Consider the following 18,352-nt stretch of genomic DNA (forward strand, 5'->3'; position numbering starts at 1 on the left):
CCTACTCAAAAAAAAAAATAATAATAATTATAAAAGTGTTCTTGGAAGATCACAAGTCCATTTCATGCGCTAACATTTGCCTTTGGTGTTTTTCCTAATTAGTAAGACTAATTACCTTCCTAGAAGAAATGTGAAACATACTACAATTCTTACATTTCCAGGTGGCATTATTTCAGAAAAACTATGAAAATGTAAATTTGATTTCAAAATATATTTAGAGAAAATAAATTGGCAGTATTGACTATATTTTATAGTGGGTTCTGATTAATTATTTTTTGTAAATATAAACTTATCTCAAGGGTTTGACAGAGGATTTTTATAATGGAAGAGACTCTGATTCTAAGCTCTAAGAAGTGATTTTATTTGGCTTAAATTAAGTGTAATTTTTCTTCACAAAATTGTGGTAACTTAAGTTGAAATCTCCCTTATTTGCAGAAACCTCTACAGCTGTTGAGAAAAAGGAGAAACCTCTTCCAAGACTTAATATCCATTCTGGATTCTGGATTTTGGCATCCATTGTTGTGACCTATTATGCTGACTTCTTTAAAACCCTTAAAGAAAGCTTTCACACTAGCAGGTAAGAAAACTTCATTGCTTCATAAATTAAACATATGTATGTTTTTTTGTGTTATGTTTTGTCAGTTGAATTCTTCAAACAGTAAGCATCTACTGTCTGCCAGGTCCTGTGTTGGAGGTGCTGGTGATACAAAGATGAATATGAGATGGGGGTCAAAGCGTACATATTTTTGTTATAAGATGAAGAAGGTCCAGGGATCTAATGTCCATACAGTATAGTGACTATCGTTAATGCTCTATTGTATACTTGAAGTTTTTCTAAGAGTATGTCTTGTTTCCTCCCCATGTTGCCCCACCAGTGGTAACTATTTGAGGTGATGAGTGTGATAATTAACTTGTTTGTAGTAATCATTTCAGTGTATATATATATCAAGTCATCACATTGTACACCTTGAATGTATACAATTTTAATTTGTCAATTATACCTCAGTAAAGCTGGAAAAAGTAAAACCAATAAGAGGGTTTGTGCTCTGGGCATACACAGTAGAGTTGAAGAGAACTGAAAATTATTTATGTGCAAATAAATACGTTGTAGGATGAGGAAGATTTAAGAAAGACCTAATCCATTTAAGGAAAAAAGGTGGGAGAATGACTGAAGGTCTTCATGAAGACCAAGTATAAGAGTACTGGGAAGGGCTGGGTGTGGTGGCTTGTGCTTGTAATCCCAGCACTTTGGGAGGCCAAGGTGGGCAGATCACAAGATCAGGAGTCCAAGACCAGGCTGACTAACATGGTGAAACCCCGTCTCTACTAAAAATACAAAAATTAGCCAGGCCTGGTGGCACACACCTGTAATCCCAGCTACTCAGGAGTCTGAGGCAGGAGAATTGCTTGAACCCGGGAGGCAGATGTTGCAGTGAGCCAAGATTGCACCACTGCACTCCAGCCTGGGTGACAGAGCAAGACTCTGTCTCAGAAAAAAGAGTACTGAGAAGAAGGATCGAGAACTATGGCCAGTGAGAATCAGGTCTCAGGGTTGGTTTCAGAGGGTCTTGGACCCTCAGATAATAGAAGGGGGAGGGATGTTGGTGAGCATCAGAGCTGGCACTGGGAGGGCTGGTGTGCTTAGGATCAAGAGTAATACTTTGGAAGTATCAGTGGGGCTAGGAAGATGCAGACAGGATTGTGGTCCCCTGGTATCATGGTAGGACACATGATTTCTCAAGGGCCTTGAGGAGGAGCAGTGACTTCTGGGAGACTGTCAAGCCAGAGGGAACAAGCCTTCAGGGGAAAGTAGGCAGAGGGGAGTTTATTTAAACTGTCAGCAGAGAAACGTTCCCTAAACACTCCCATCTTCTGCCCTTCCAAGTCACTCCTTTGTGGGATGTGGCGTGACTGACTGACTGTGTGATGAAGAAGTGGACAAAGGTAGCTCAGCACCTTCTTCTGCACAGCGGCTGCCCATAGGAAGCGCGGAGTCTGGTCTGCCTTCCCATGGTGTCATTTCACAGAGGCAGCCCTCACAGGAAAAGGTCTCTAGGTTTTCACTGTGACCTGCAACCCAGTGAGTAGGCCTGTCTGTTTCTGGGTCTCAGTATTAGGAATTGCTTGTCACCACTCACCAAAGCCATATTCTTCCCACAGCTGCATCAGTATAATGGACATTTAATCTTCATCAGCTTGACTCAGTCATTGCTCTTAGAACTTGGGCTGGGAAGACAGAGATGGATACTTTATTTTTGACGTTGAGACAGGGCCTTGCTCCACTCTGTCACCCAGGCTGGAGTGTAGTGGTGTGATCATGGCTGTCTGCAGCCTTGACTTCCCAGGCTCAAGTGATCCTGTCACTTCAGCCTCCCAAGTAGCTAGGACTATAGGTGCACACCCCCATGCTTCCTAATTTTGTTTATTTTTTGTAGAGACGAGGTCTCTTCATGTTTCCTAGGCCGGTGTCAAACTTCTGGGCTGAAGTGATCCTCCCACCTTAGGTTCCCAAAGTACTGGGATTATAGGTGTGAGCCACGGCACCTGGCTGGAAGGGATGGGTGCTTTAACCAACACCAATAGCAGCTGCTCTTTCCTTCATCAGTTACTTTATGGAACCTGAGATGTGTTTGGCTGTGGGAGCCAAACACATGGAAGGTGCATTTCTAGCTCTCCAACAGCTCCTAGTCTGCAGCAGACAAGTTACCAGGCCTCATGGTGTGTGCTCTGTAAGTGAAGGGCACAGGGTACTATGGGAGCATCTTGGAGGGGTATCTAGTCCAGGTCAGTCTTGGGTCTGAGACGTTTTTGAGGTGTTAGGAGATGTGAGAGAACTTCTTTGTGTGCTTATATTGGGTATTTTTAGAAGTTTAAAGAAATGGCAGAGTAAGAAATGATCACACATAAGATGTGTGGGGGCAACTGCAGTAGTTCACTGGAGTGCCTGGGACCACACAGCTGCTGAGTGGCAAAGCCACAACGCAGACACTGGGACCAGGGCTGTGGGTGTTGGAAAGAAAGTAGAAGTCATAGATCTTCCTCAAAAAGGTGTCATCTTAGAGAGAAAAAGGCATAATGCATTCTCAAAGGCTGAGAATGTTGAGTCACATTGTTTTCTTGGGAAGGACTCATTAAAGGGAGTTAGGGGGTGTTGAGCAGCCATGAAATGAGAAGGCTGCATAAAAGACAGTGCCGGCTGAGTTCTGCTTTTTGAAAATGGCAAAAAGGCTCATTCTCTGACACCTGAGGTAATTTCTTTTTCCCCTGGCTGTAGCCTAGGTTCAGAAGCTTGAGGCCTTAAGGTTTTTTATATTGTTCAAAGATAGATGAGCAGGTTCGTATTAAAAACAAAACACTGATGCTTTAAAAAAAATCACAGTTTAAAAAACTCTGCTTGTGTGCATCAAAATCAACTGTGGAGTTAAAAGCAAAAAGTAAAATTAAAATCCCAGATGCTCAGACTGAGAATTGTGTAAACCGGGACTAGGTAGTTTCTCTTAGAAAGGTGCAAGGTGACTGTGATATAAAGCCAGACTTGAGGACCACTGACTGATGGCATTATATTTTGTTCAGGTAGCTTTTTAAGTTTTCTTATGTCCTTCACCAGCATGTACTCTTCAACCTTTTATCATCACCACTAAGAAGTCTTTTTAGACATGTTTTTCCTAATCGTCCCTGTGGAATGTGGAATTTTAATACCACAGATAAACTATATATTTGCTTACATACTGCATGCATATCTGTGGTTTATACATACAATTAGAGCCAGATTTTTTTCTTTGCTTTGGAAAATAATGATTGTGGAATATGGATGAGTGGAATAATAGTGATTGTGATTTAGGGTTAGCTGTGAGAAGCATTTTGCTGACTACCTGATGTAATTCTCACAGCTATTCTGAGTTAAGTACTGTCAGTATTTCTGAAACACAGGGAGGTTAGGAAATTGCCTAGAGTCACAAAACTAGTCTTGCTCAAGCTGAGATTCAAATCCATACAGCAAAGGCTGTGCTCGTAATCCCTTCACTATACTGCCTCTCAAAACTCTGAATCTCAGAATTGCATCCTCACAAAAAGCCTTCATGGAATCCAGAACCTTGCCATTATTGGCGGTTCACGTTGTGACTTTGTAACTTAACTGTTGTAGCCATCTGTTCTCTCTCTCTAACGTGGACTGTCAGGCTTTTCCCCATAGAGAAGCAGATGCTGGTGGGGTATTGGGTTGAGTTGGGAGAAAGGGAAAGGGACTTCGGTCCCCAGTCCAGCTGGGGTGGAAGGGAGGGGTTGTCTAGGTTGCCTCACACTGGCTGAATCAGATCATAGGTGGAATTGGAAGGGAATAAAAAGGCATTACCATTGAGGATGAGACGGTGGGTAGCAGATTTTCTAAATGGGAAGATTTCATTTAGAAATATTTTATGAGAGAAAATTGGAATTATTGATCTTCCAGGTTGTCTTTCGGTATTCCAAGAAAGTCCACTTAACTTAGAGAAATTAAGTTTCCCACTGATAAACTTCTGTAATACTGTCACACTCGAAACTTCAGAAACAGCCAGAAAGCCACTGTCTTCCTTGTATTTTTAGTTTTCGTTTTAGTTTTCTGAGACGGAGTTTTGCTTTTGTTTCCCAGGCTAGATTGCAATGGTGTGATCTTGGCTCTCTGCAACCACTACCTCCTGGGTTCGAGTGATTATCCTGCCTCAGCCCCTGGAGTAGCTGGGATTACAGGCATGCACCACCACACCTGGCTAATTTTGTATTTTCAGTAGAGATGGGATTTCTCCATGTTGGTCAGGCTGGTCTTGAACTCCCGACCTCAGGTGATCCACCTGCCTTGGCCTTTCAGAGTGCTGGGATTACAGGTATGAGCCACCGTGCTTGGCCTCTTCCTTGTATTTTTAAAGAAAATGCGTTACTGTGACCAGGCTTTTCCCTTGGTTGGTTGGTTGATAAGAGTGTATATAAATGCATGTATTTCAAGTCTTACTTTTCATCCTTTCCTGAGTCGTGTGTCTCTTTTTCTCACCCCTGTCTCCCATGGATTGAGACTTTCTGAAAGCCTGGGTCCCTTTGTACCACTTGACATACTTCTTGGAAATAGATTTCATGGCTGGGTGCGGTGGCCCACTCCTGTAATCCCAGCACTTTGGCAGGCCATGGCGGGCATATCACCTGATGTTGGGAGTTCAAGACCAGCCTGACCAACACGGAGAAACCCTGTCTCTACTAAAAATACAAAAGTAGCTGGGCATGGTGGCGGGTGCCTGTAATCCCAGCTACTAGGGAGGCTGAGGCAGGAGAATTGCTTGAACCCGGGAGGCAGAGGTTGCTGTGAGCCAAGATCATGCCATTGCACTCCAGCCTGGGCAACAAGAGCAAAACTTGGTCTCAAACAACAACAACAAAAAATAGATTTTTCAGCTGTTGATAAAAACATTTAAGACATCCGATGATTCATTAAGTGCTGTCAGCCCTCTTACTGTTTTTATCTCCGCAGCTGGTTTCTCTGTGGCAGTGCCTTGTTGCTTATTAGCTTATCAATTGCGTTTTACTGCATAGTCTACCTGGAGTGGTATTGTGGAATTGGAGAATATGATGTCAAGTATCCAGCCCTGATTCCCATTACCACTGCCGCCTTTATTGCAGCAGGAATTTGGTAAGTTAACTTTGAATGACTAACGGGAATGAAAAACAATTTTTGTTTTGATCAGATAGTGATATACTTGGTCTAAACTTTGAAAGAAAAAAAAATACAACAGAAAAATAGTCTCCTGGTCATTCCTGCTCCCTAGTTGCCTTTTCATTAGTATCTCTTTCCCCTTCTATTTATGGACCTAGTTATTTAAAGCACAAATGGTGACATTCTCTACATAGTCTACATATTGCTTTTTAAATCTTTTTTATTATGACATACAATACATGTAGACAAGTGGAAAAAACTAAAATGAATTAGTGGATGAACTCACATGAAGTGAGCATTGGTGTAAATGGAGCCAGCACACTGTGAACCCCCTTTATTCTCCCTCCCAGTTCCTCCACCTTCCGTCCTGCCACAGGTGAACAAATACTGCCTTCACCTTCATGGTAACTCTTGCTTTGCTTCCATGAAGTATTCTATTTTTGCTTCATCTATGTTTCTGAACTTTATAGAAATAGATTCATACAGGGTGTGTTCTTTCACACGTAGCTGCCCACGTGCAGCATTATGTGCAATTCTTTCATATTGTTGCCTGTTTACTCATCTTCGTTGCTGTTTAGTATTCCATTGTATAACTGAATCCCAATTTCTCTTTTCCATTGTTTTGTTTTGTTTGAGACAGTCTTACTCTGTTGCCAGGCTGGAGTGCCGTGGCGCAATCTCGGCTCACTGCAACATCTGACTCCCTGGTTCAAGTGATTCTCCTGCCTCAGCCTCCCAAAGTAGCTGGGATTACAGGCACACACCACCACACCCAGCTAATTTTTGTATTTTTAGTAGAGATGGGGTTTCACTGTGTTGACCAGGGTGGTCTCGATCTCCTGGCCTCATGATCTGCCCTCCTTGGCCTCCCAAAGTGTTGAGATTACAGGCGTGAGCCACCGTGCCTGGCCCTCTTTTCCGTTGTTGATTGTGTTTAGATTTTTTCCAATTTGGGATTACTATGAAAGATGCTATGAAGAACATCCTTATACATGGCTCTTGTAGCACAGTGCACACATTTCTTTTGGGTGTAGAGGTGTGGGTATACCTACACACACACATACACACACATACACACACACACACATATACATAATTTTACCCCTTAGGGTACACACACACACACACACACACACACACACACATATACATATGTATACACATGTGCGTGTGTGTGTGTGTGTGTGTGTGTGTATACCCCAAGGGGTAAAATTTTTGGATCATAGGGTATGCATACCTTTGACTTCATTAAATCATGCCAAACTGCTTTCCAAAGTGGTTGTTCATCATTTTTTTCTTTTATTTTTCAGTGGATCCTTATAGTTTTGGATTCTTCCATATGGTACATAGAGATGTGTCTCATTCTTTTAAACAGTTGTGTAGTTTTCATAAAATGGACATATCATGATTTATTTAACCTGTTTTCTGTTGTTGGACTTAGTTATGTTTGTACTCAAGCAATGCCACAATGACTATCCTTCTTCATAAGTTGAAAAATACAGGGTTTTTTGGGTTTATAAAAGTAATACTTGTTCATTGAGGGAAAAAAATGTGTAAATTACAGAAAAACACAAAGGAAGTACATCCTGTAATTCAACCAGAGAGAAAACTACTTTTCTCATGTTGTATGTAGCTCTTAGTTTTTTCTCTCTTTATATCAATTGGAGTTTTTTTTTTTTTTTTTTTTTTTGAGACAGGGTCTCACTCTGTCACCCAAGCTAAAGTGCAGTGGCGCAGTCACAGCTCACTGCAGCCTCGACTTCTCAGGCTTAAGTGATCCTCCTACTTCACTCAGCCTCCTGAGTAGTTGGGACCACAGGCGCGTGCCACCGTGCCCAGCTAATTTTTTGTATTGTTTTTTAGTAGAAACGAGGCTTCACTGAATTAGCCAGGATGGTCTCCATCTCCTGACCTCGTGATCCACCTTCAGCCTCCCAAAGTGCTGGGATCACAGGTGTGAGCCACCGCGTCAGGCCCTTTCATTCGGTTTTTAAGAAAATACTTTGGTCTTTTTTACCATGATAATTTAGTGTGTGATGTCATGAAAACGGGCTGTAGCCATTTAAATTCTTGTTCAGGTGCAGGAACTAAGAGACTTAAGTTTCTCTGAAGCCATGTCAACTCCTCTTAGGAGACCTTCAGTCCAGTTCCAGGGCCTTCTTGAAGAAATTGTGATTGTATATCTGGAGTTTTCCTTTCCAACATTGGCTAAGTCACATAGGTGAGAAATACAGATACATATAGAAAGTTCCTGACTGGATGAACTTTTCCACTTTGAATTCTTTAAATCTAGATTCTAGAATGAAATATATTTATGTATATTAGAGTTGTCAACTGTTTTTGTTCTTTTCAGCTTCAACATTGCTTTATGGCACGTGTGGTCATTTTTCACTCCGTTGTTGTTGTTTACCCAGTTTATGGGGGTTGTAATGTTTATCTCACTCCTTGGATGATTTCTGAAGGTAAGATATCTGGAATGGTTTTTCTGATAATAAACTCGTTTGAAACATGTCTTTTATGACAATTTTCAGTGTTTGGAGCTGTAACAGACTATTTGTAAATTATTTTCAGTCATGTTGACACCAGAGTTGTCCACACTAGAATTGTCCATCTGTTGAACTCTGAGATAGAAGGGACTGAGACTCCTTTGGTTTTTGAGACTGGGTCTCACTCTGTTGTCCAGATTAGAGTACAGTGGCATGATCACAGCTCACTGCAGCCTTGACCACCTGGGGGCTCAAACGATCCTCCCACCTCAGCTTCCTAAGTAGCTGGTATTACAAACATGTGCTACCATGCTTGGCTAATTTAAAAATTTTTTTTGTGGAAACAGTCTCCCCATGTTGCCCAGGCTGGAGGGGTGGGGGCTGAGACTCTTTTCTTTTGTAAAAGTTGATTCTAAGTGACTACTTTTTAGAGAAAGTACCCTGCCTTTCAAAGACCTCATAAGGACAGGATTGTACCTTTCAATATAGTTAAATTCATACATTAGACTATTTTATATTGAAATTATATTAATTTCTGTCAACTTAAATGACTGTTGACTAGATCATTCTGAAGAAATGGGAATACAGGAAGAATGGACAGTTTTACCCAATTGGGAAAAAAATTCTGCCATCTTCTAACTGTCCTGGATTCCTCATAAAAATGTGTTGGATGACACAATCAGCTTTTGTTTGATGTTATTTATAGAATTTCTGCCTCCCCACACATCACCCCATCCTGAGATCTGCTGCCTTACACAGTGGAGGCTGTTATCTGAGTGTCAGAAAATTCTGTTATTAAATAAGTATATATTGAGAATACTCCAGATGCTTAGGGGCATGGTGAAAAGGACAAAGATAGTGCCTCCTGTCAGGTCACTTACATCAGAACTTGCAGGAAATCTGCTTTATACAGCAGTTTACAGATGTGGAAACTGAGGCCCATGGAAATAAAAGTTAGTACACTAAATTTTCAAGGAGCTAATGAAAACTGACATTTCTGCTAACAAACAGTGTATTCTCCCTGTGGGATGTTAAAGAAAAGTCAGTGGTAACCAAGTGAAGAAGAAATGGATGTAGTCTCACTGTTAGCAGTCTGAACATAGTTGCTAGCACATCCCTGCCCATACCAGTGTCTCCAGTCTCCATGCATCTTGCTGTGTCTTGGGATCACTGGGAGCCCTCATGGGAGACCCTTCTTTCCTGTACACACGTGGTGCCACCAGCACCTCTGGGCCCGGAGGAATCCCGCACATCTCAGAACACTTCCTCACCCGACCCCATCACCCACCCCTCCCCTTCTCATGTTGTGAAGTCTTTAACTCTTCAGGTTTGAGATTTTACAGATGTCTGGGAGCTCTTACTCTTACATGAATTTATAATTGGTAATGGAGATAGAGTTCGCTCAGCAGAGTGAACTCTGCTTTTTAGTGTTAAATGCAATAGTTTAAGATATAATGTTTTATTTGGTACATGAATGCTGGTTTTCTTTCAGATTTAAGGACATATACTTTTTTTTTTTTAAGAGACAGGGTCTTCTATGTTGCCCAGGCTGGCCTTGAACTCCTAGGATCAAGTGATCCTCCTGCCTCAGCCTTCAAAGTAGTTGGGACTACAGGCCCATGCCACTGTGCCTGACTGTACATGTCAATGTGAAGTGAATGATTAAACATCCAGCTAGCTGAAAGCATGACAGACCCTAACAGAAAAGCTACACTGTGTTTTTGCAACTATGAAGTGGTTTCCTGGGAAACCAGAATAAATTATATTTCACTTGCATATTCTTAAATTATTAAAATTTTCAGAAGTCAGTGATATAGAAATACTATTTTGCAATGTTAATCTGGTTGATTCTTTGGAGAAAGTGGTTTCATTATAGGTGCATAATGCACTCTTAATATTTTAAATAAATTGTTCACTCTTCCATTTGAGGGATTTAGACAAGGATGTCTAAAATGGCCGAATGTGTATAAAGGAATTATGTTGTCATGTGCCTTTAACCAGCTTCAGTAATTGCTGTAATCTCGTGTTTATGGTAGTTTTGTTAGGTAACAGGACCAAATGAAAGCATTTTATGTTTTTTCATCACTTTAGATTTTATCATTGTGTAAATTATTGAGTTTTTAGAATTTCCTAATGTGAATGTTTAATCATTTTAAGTATATATATTTTTTTCTGTGCCATTTAAATAAAATATTTTTATAACTTTCTTGTGAGTTTTGTTCATGCAAACTTTGGAATAACTTCTGCTTTTTAGCTATTAGCACTTTGAGTTAACTGTAGAAATCACTCTGGTCTTCAAAGGCCTTATAAAGACAGTACTTGCATTTTCAAATGCAGATATGTCTACATTGAATTTAAACAGCACAAGCATTGTGACAGCACATGCCTGATGCTGATTGCTTTCTCAGTAAAGTGACTTCCGGCAACGGCCTGATGGAAGCACCACATGTGTCTGGTTCAGATCATACCCTGCCGTTTACTAGCTGCAAGGTCTTTAGCAGTACAGGTTTAGTATCCCTAATCTCAAAATCCAAAATTCAAAATGCTCCAAAATCTGAACCTTTTTGACTGCTGACATGACACTCAAAGGAAATGCTCATTGGAGCATTGGGTTTTGGGTTTTGGAGTATAATGCAAATATTCCAAAATCTAAAACACTTCTGGTCCCAAGCATTTCAGAGAACAGGCGGTCAACCTGTAATCTTTTTTTCAGCTGTGAAGTGAGAATAAAAAAGAGACTTTGAGACAGGAGTCTCGCTCTGCTACCCAGGCTGGAGGGCAGTGGCACGATCTCGGCTCACTGCAGTCTTCGCCTCCCAGGTTCAAGTAATTCTCCTGCCTTAGCTTTCCTGAATAGCTAAGATTACAAGTGCGCCAGTATGCCTGGCTAATTATTTGTATTTTTAGTAGAGTTAGGTTTTGCCATGTTGTCCACACTGGTCTGGAACTCCTGGCCTCCCAAAATTCTGGGATTATAGACGTGAGTCACTGCACCTGGCCAAAAAGAGACATTTTAATAAATATGTTTAAACAAGAGTATGATTGATTCCTGTTAAATAATTCTTATGCAAGTTATTTATGTGTTTTTTTTTTAATTTTTAATTTAAGAAATGGAGTCTTGCTGTCACTCAAGCTGGAGTACAGTGGCACCTTCATAGCTCACTGTATACTCACACTCCTGGGCTCAAGCAGTCCTCCCACCTCAGCCTCCTGAGTAGCTGGGATTACAAGCATGAGCCACCATACTCAGCTAAGGTCCTTCCCTTTTATTATAACTATTATGTAAATAAAAATGGTGTCAGGCAATCTTACTATTGCTTCTAAACTGACAGGAGGAGCACCTACTTGTAAGAGTAATGAAAAGCTATATTGAGTTAAAATGAAAGTTGGAGATAAAGTGTGTACCCTGGCTTTGACAGTGTCAAGATCATGTTTTCAACCTGTATTACACACCCAGGGCTTAGAAGTTCTATTGAATTTGTAGGCAAAACTGTCCGTATTGTTTGAAGAGTTCCTCAAGTGGTTGTAATGTGCATCCTGGATCAAGAACTATCCTACTACCCTAGTTAGTCGGGTAGAGACATCTTGGAAGAAGCTGGGACACTAGGATTGGCAAGGAAGATAGATAACTGGAAGAAAAAAAAAAAAAAAGATAACTGAATCTTGGCTCACTAGGGTAAAAACCAGATTGGAACTTAGCTGAAATCTGTGTCTGGGACCTGGTTTGGGAGAGGATTTGAAACAGGACTTTAAAGTTCCTGGCTGTATTTGGTTTTATGCTACTAGAAAATGGTCTCTGACCATTCAGCAAAAAAACACATTGGACAGGAATCCAACAAGGACAGTAAGTAGGACAGTTTTTGGAGGAAGGGCTAAGGGACTAGGTAATAGGGGTGACAGGAAATGACTTCCCACTATCCTAAAGATGGCATATAATGTCAAAGAATTTTGGACCATGTTTTAAAATTGTCACAGTTTGATCTTTGGCCACAAAATATTCCTTCCACATGCAAAAGTAACTTATCCCCCAAGATTTCTCCAAAAGTTTCATCTCATTACAGTATCGGGCTCAGGCTTGAGGTCCAGGATCTTATCACATGAGGTTCTTCAGGTGTTGAGTCCTTTTAATCTAATTTTTTTTTTTTTTTTTTTTTTTTTTTTTTTGAGACAGGGTCTTTGTCACCCAGGCTGCAGTGCGGTGGTGCCATCTAAGCTCACTGCAACCTCAACCTCCTGTATTTAAGCCATCCTCCCACCTCGGCCTCCCAAGTAGCTGGGACTACAGACATGTGCCACCACACCCAGCTAATGTTTTGTATTTTTTGTAGAGACAGGATTTCACTATGTTACCCAAGCTGATCTTGGACTCCTGAGCTCAAGCAATCCGCCTGCCCTGACCTCTCAAAGTGCTAGGATTACAGGCGTGAACCTCCACACTCAGCCTCTAAACATTTTTAAAGTCAAGTTACCAGCCATCCACACTGATCATACAGCGGTGGGACAAAAAGGGAATCGCAGTCAACATTCCCATTCAGAAAGGGATGCTTCAGTCTACAGCAATTCTGAAATGCAACTGGACACATGGCCCCCTATCTTGACTAAGGATCAGTACAGCTTCCTAGAAATGTGTCAAAGCTCTTGGCTCTGGGTTCTGTGTCATCCTCTGAATCATCCTTTGTTTTTTGTTTTAACTAAGAAAACTGACTTTGGAGTGGAGTATCCTTCCAACCTGCTTCCTGCTCATAAAAGGTGTGAGGTCCAGAGGACTCTTCATTGTATACTGTCTGTACCCCTTTAAGACTGAGCTGGTGGTGTTTCTACCAGAACAATTCACAAAGCCTAAGACGTAGGAGATATTCTTGGTAGCTTTTAAAGACACTTTCATGTCCTGGAGCTGCAGGGTTGACACAGCTGAAGAATAGGCACAGAACTTATAAGATTGGCAGAGTATCAGAGAAGGCTGAATTCTCAGTCTAGGAAAACCTCCTATGCAAAGTCAGGGAAGGATTATGGCCTTAACTGGAATGGGGGTATTTATTTAAATACACTTGAGAACCTTATGTCTTAGATTCCTCAGAACCCTTTGGGCCTGCGGAAAGGGACCGCTTTCCCTTACTGGAAGATAGACACGAGGTCAAGATAATGCAGAGGCCTCAGAGGATGTAGGAAGCCACCAAGCAAAGCTTCCCCTCCTCAGCATGTGTCCCCATATTCCTTCCTGCCCATCCAACCAATATCCTGGGGCAAATATTGGTATCACTTTACTGGAGTCATCACTTTACTGGCTGGCCTGCCAAGTAGAGAGAAGGATTATGTGGCAAAGGTGCTCAGGACCTGCACTGCTGTGAATCAGGAGAGCATGTCTGGGAGTAGATCCTGGTGGTGCTGGATTACAGGCTGAATACAAAGTTGGATAAGCGAGAGTTGTCAAAACTTACGACATAGGATTCAATACCCTTGTAAGGGCTTCAAGAGATGATTCTAATCCACTGCTGTTAACAACTCTTGCATACGTGGAAAAAGTAATGGCCCATATTAAAGAAATGAGATGTCAAGATTGTTGTGACAGCTTGTAGAGGAAGAGATCCAAGAGTTTCTGAGGGAGTAGACGTGTTCAAATGGGTTTACTGTATTAGGCTAGAAAACCTATCCACCAGGTTCTTCGGAAGAGCCCGAAAGATTCCATTTATCAAGAAATAAGAAATGAGTAAGGGCAAGCATCACTGAGCGGGTAACTAGTGTCGCTGTAGGGTGGAGCTGAGGTGCGAATGTGGTTGTAGAACTGGGCTCCCTTGTAGGAACTTAATGATAGGGTCTCATAATAGTAGAGGCTGTGCCAGTTTCACTTTTACCAGGCAGAGTGAACAGTATGTCTTCACAGTCCCGCTTCAGGGCTGGTCAGCCTCTTTGTTATGTGCCATAATATAGATCTTGATTGTCCTGATGTTGTACACAGCGTCATACCGGTCCACTACATTGGTGATGTTCTATAATTGGATCTGATGAACAGGAAGTAGCAAGTCCTTTAGTTGCCAATTTTTTGAGAAAAAAATTTATTTGCTACTGGGCCCTGGTTGAGACTGAACACCTAACTTAGGACAAGTGACCACAGAACCTGAGCTTTCCATCATGAGCTGGATATTATCTGATCCACCAAACCATGAAGTTAGGCCTGCACAGCAGCACTGTATTATTAAGTAGAAATGGGGCAGATGACACTGAATCTGAGCAGGTTTGGAAACCATAAGTAAGTTGCACATGAAGGTGGTTCAGACTCCTTTGAGACCAATTCCTGCTGCACTGCATTCTTTCCCCATCCACATCGATGGTCCTATGGGAGTTTCTCATGAATGAGGAGGAAAAGCTCAGGCTGAGCTGCAGGTGCTTCTGCATGCTGTGATGGCACCAACCCAAAGTAGACAGCTGCAGCAATGCAGTCTGTCCCAGTGGTGGCCCTGAGGGACAGTGGTGAAGGAAACCCTTCCAGTGAGCAGAATGTTGAGTTGTGCATTTGGTTGTCCTCTGTGTCTGGATTAAGGGACATCCTGAGTATAAATCTCCACTGTCTCATGGGTGGTTGCTAACAGGCTAGCAATTTGGCTGGATGGTTGGTAACTTGAAAAGAAAATAACTGGAAGATTGGTGACAAGATTGGGAGAAGAGGGATATAGATGAATATCCATATGAATATTGGATGAAGAATGGATATGGATAATACAGATGAAGAATGGATACAGAGTGTGGAGATTTTCATCTCATGTGAATGGTCACCAATGGCCACACCGTATAGAGGAGGTGGGCAAAGTGGCTTGTTCTGTGGGTGTCTGTCAGCCTCTTTTCCCAGCCATCCAGTGCTTGCTCCATTGGCCATTGTACAAAGTACCTGGTGGCAGGAATGGAGACTGTGCGTGGATTCAGCAACATAGAAGTTCTCTAGGCAAGGCTCAGCTTGCTTAATACTAGCGCTGGGTGCAGAATCTGCTATGATGGTTTTAAAAGAGTGCCCTGAATTTTTGTGATGCCTCCCATTGAGAAGGGACTGTTTGTCTTCCTCCCTTGAATGGGATGGACTTATGACTGCTTTCACTGATAAAGTATGCTAGAATCGATGCTGTGTGGCTTGGAAGGCTAGGTCACAAAGGCCATGCAATTTCTGCATAGCTCTCTTGGAATGCTTGTTCTCCCTAGATTCCCTTCTGGGTTCCTCTCTGTCTCAAAGCCTGGAGACAAGGTTGTAGAGGCTCAAGCCACATAAGGAGGCCATGTGTAGGTGCTCTGGTCCCCAGTCCCAGCTGAGCTCAGCCTTTGTGTTTTCCTATTCCCGGGCACCAGAATGTCAGTAAAGAAATTTCAGATGATTCCAGCCTCAGCTTTTAGTTACCTCAACTGTTCAAGTGTCTTAGTCCATTTTGGCTGCTGTAACAAAATACCACAGACTAGGTGGCTTATCGGCAACAGAAATGTATTTCTCAACATTCAAGGCTAGAAGTCCAAGATCCAGGTCCTGGCAGATTCAATGTCTATCAGTGTTAATTTCTTCATTTTGACAAGTGTACTGTGGTGTGTAAGACATCAGGGGAAATTAGGTGAATGAAGATGCTAACAGGAATGCTCTGTACTATCTTTGCAAATCTCCCATAAATCTAACATTACTTCAAAAGAAAAATGAGGGGTCTTTAAGAAGTTCATGAAAAATGTATATTATGAACTATGCATGGATTTCAAAATCTTTCTGCCCCAAGTAAAACTTGTACTAACTTGTTATAACATGTCTGAATAGGATCTAGTTTGAGACACTAAGAAAGGTAAGACATCAGTTTGAAAAGAGACCACGAATTCTGCTAAAATGGAAGCAAAAATAAACATCAATTTATTGTGAAGCTTGGGTGAAAAATGATGAAATCATTTATGCTTCATGAAAAGTTTATGGGAACAATGCCCCAAAGAAATCAACAGCTTACAAATGAATAACTTGTTTTGAGAAGGTGTGAGATGATGTTGAAGATGAAGCCCTACACATGAATTTTTGAGGAAAAAATTAATCTTGTTTAGTAATCAAAGAGGACTGATGATTAACAACAGTTAATAATAGTAGAAGCAATAGTCAGTGTCATAGATGTCTCAGTTGGTTCAGGTTACACAATTCTGACTGAAGGCAAATTTTCCACTTAACCAAAGCTGTTGTTCCCAGATCAGCTGCAAACAACAGCAGAGCTTTCAATGGAAATTTGAAACAAGTGGAATCAAGATCCTGAAGCATTTGTTCAAAAATCTGCAACAGGTTATGAAACATGGATTTCCTAGTACTATCCTGAAGACCAAGCACAATCAGAGCAATGGCTACCAAGGGTGGAAGTGGGTCAGTCAAAGCAAAAGCAGACCAATCAAGAGCACAGGTCATGGCAACAGTATTTGGGGGCTCCAGGTGCTTATCTTGCTGACTTTTCTAGAGGGCAAAAGAATGGTAACATCTGCTTATTATGAGAGGTTTTTGAGAAAATTAGCCAAAGCTTTAGCAAAAAACTCTTGGGAAAGCTTCACCAGAGTCCTCCTCCACCATGGCAATGCTCCTGCTTATTCCTCTCATCAAACAAAGGCAATTTTGGGAGAATTTTGATGGGAAATCACTACAGTCATGATTTGGCTCCTCCTAACTTATTTTTGTTTCCTAATCTTAAAAAATCTGTAAAGGGTACCCTTTTTTTCTTCAGTTAATAATGTCTAAAAGACTACATTGACATGGCTGAATTCTCAGGAACTTAGTTCCTTAGGGATGGGCTAAATGGCTATATCATGATTTACAGAAGTATCTTGAACTTGATAGTGCTTATGTTGATAAATAAAGTTGTTTATATGTTTATTTTTAATTTTTCCAAATTTTGAAGTCCAAGGTACATGTGGAATGGCTAGATTGAGCTCATTAATATATGCATTACTTTGCATACTTATTTTTTGTGGTGAGATTTCTTAAAATCCACTCTCTTCACAATTTTTTAAATCTACAAATTGTTATTAACTATAGTTGCTATGCTGTACAATAGATCTCTTGAACTTACTCTTACTTAACTGAAATCTTGTGCCCTTTGACCAACATCTCCCAATCCACCAATTCTCCCCAACCCGTCAATTCTCCCTGCTCCTCAGCCTCTGGTAGCCACTATTCTACTCTCTATCTATATGACCTCAGCTTTTTAGATCATACACACACACGCACACACACATACACACACATATGTATATATAAATGAGATCGTGTGGCATTTGTCTTTCTGTGCTTGGCTTAGGTCACTTTACATAGTATCTTCCAGGTTTGTATTCAATGCTGTTATAAATGTCAGGATTTCTCCCCTTTTTTTTTTTTCTTTTTTGAGACAGGGTCTGGCTCTGTCACCCAGGCTGGAGTGCAGTGGCACAGTCTTGGCTCACTGAAATCTCGACTTCCCAGGCTCAAATGATCTTCCTACCTCAGCCTCCCAAGTAGCTGGTACTACAGGTGCACACCAGTGGGTCTGGTTAATTTTTTGTATATATTTTTTTGTAGAGTTGAGGTTTTGCCATGGTGCCCAGCTGGTCTTGAACTCCTGGCTCAAGCAATCCACCCACCATGGCCTCTGAAAGTGTTGGCATTATAAGCATGAGCCACGGTGCCTGGCCATTTCCTTCTTTTTAAAGGTTAAATAGTATTCTGTTGTGTATGTATACAATGTGTATACATACACATGTTTTCTTTGTCCATTCCTCCACTGATGGATGCTTAGGTTAGTTCCATATCTTGATTATCATTTGTGTGTTATGGATTGACTTTTCTCTCACCAGAAGATCTGTTGAAATAATAACTTCTTGTACCTCAGAATGTGTCCCTATTTGGAAATGGAATCTTTATAGATTTAATTAAGATGTAAGTTACAATGAAGTCATTGGAGTAGGGGTAGGTCCTTAACCCGTTATGACAGGTGTCTTTATAAGAAGAGGAAAAGAGACACAGACACAGAAGAAAGATGATCAAGTGACACCAGAGGCAAAATTGGAGTGATAGAGCCACAAGCCAAGGAAGGCTAAGGGTTGCCAGCAGCCAGCAAAAACTGGAAGAGGCCAGTGAGGACCCCCCGCTGGAGCCTTCAGAGAGAACTTGGCTCTGTTGACATCTATTTGGACTTCTGGCCTCCTGAACTGTGAGAGAATCAACTTT

The 18,352-nt window shown here is 41.3% G+C and overlaps 1 protein-coding gene across 4 annotated transcripts in view; it reads left to right on the forward strand.

Annotated features, from left to right (window-relative positions):
- Positions 1 to 16,994, forward strand: part of TMEM128 (transmembrane protein 128) — an 18,606-nt gene extending 1,612 nt beyond the window's left edge. For 3 of the 4 annotated variants that reach the window (XM_074395887.1, XM_010345288.3, XM_074395889.1), the window contains exons 2-5: positions 436 to 577; positions 5,495 to 5,653; positions 8,031 to 8,139; positions 9,687 to 10,369. In XM_074395887.1, the coding sequence (XP_074251988.1) occupies positions 436 to 577; positions 5,495 to 5,653; positions 8,031 to 8,130 (401 nt within the window). In that variant the 3' untranslated portion in view covers positions 8,131 to 8,139; positions 9,687 to 10,369. Of the gene's footprint in view, positions 1 to 435; positions 578 to 5,494; positions 5,654 to 8,030; positions 8,140 to 9,686; positions 10,370 to 12,334 lie in introns of those variants that run through there. The other variant, XM_074395888.1, reaches the window with a different exon arrangement.
- Positions 16,995 to 18,352: the final 1,358 nt, after the last annotated feature.

This window comes from Saimiri boliviensis, chromosome 3 (assembly GCF_048565385.1).
Source record: "Saimiri boliviensis isolate mSaiBol1 chromosome 3, mSaiBol1.pri, whole genome shotgun sequence".
NCBI lineage: Eukaryota > Metazoa > Chordata > Mammalia > Primates > Cebidae > Saimiri > Saimiri boliviensis.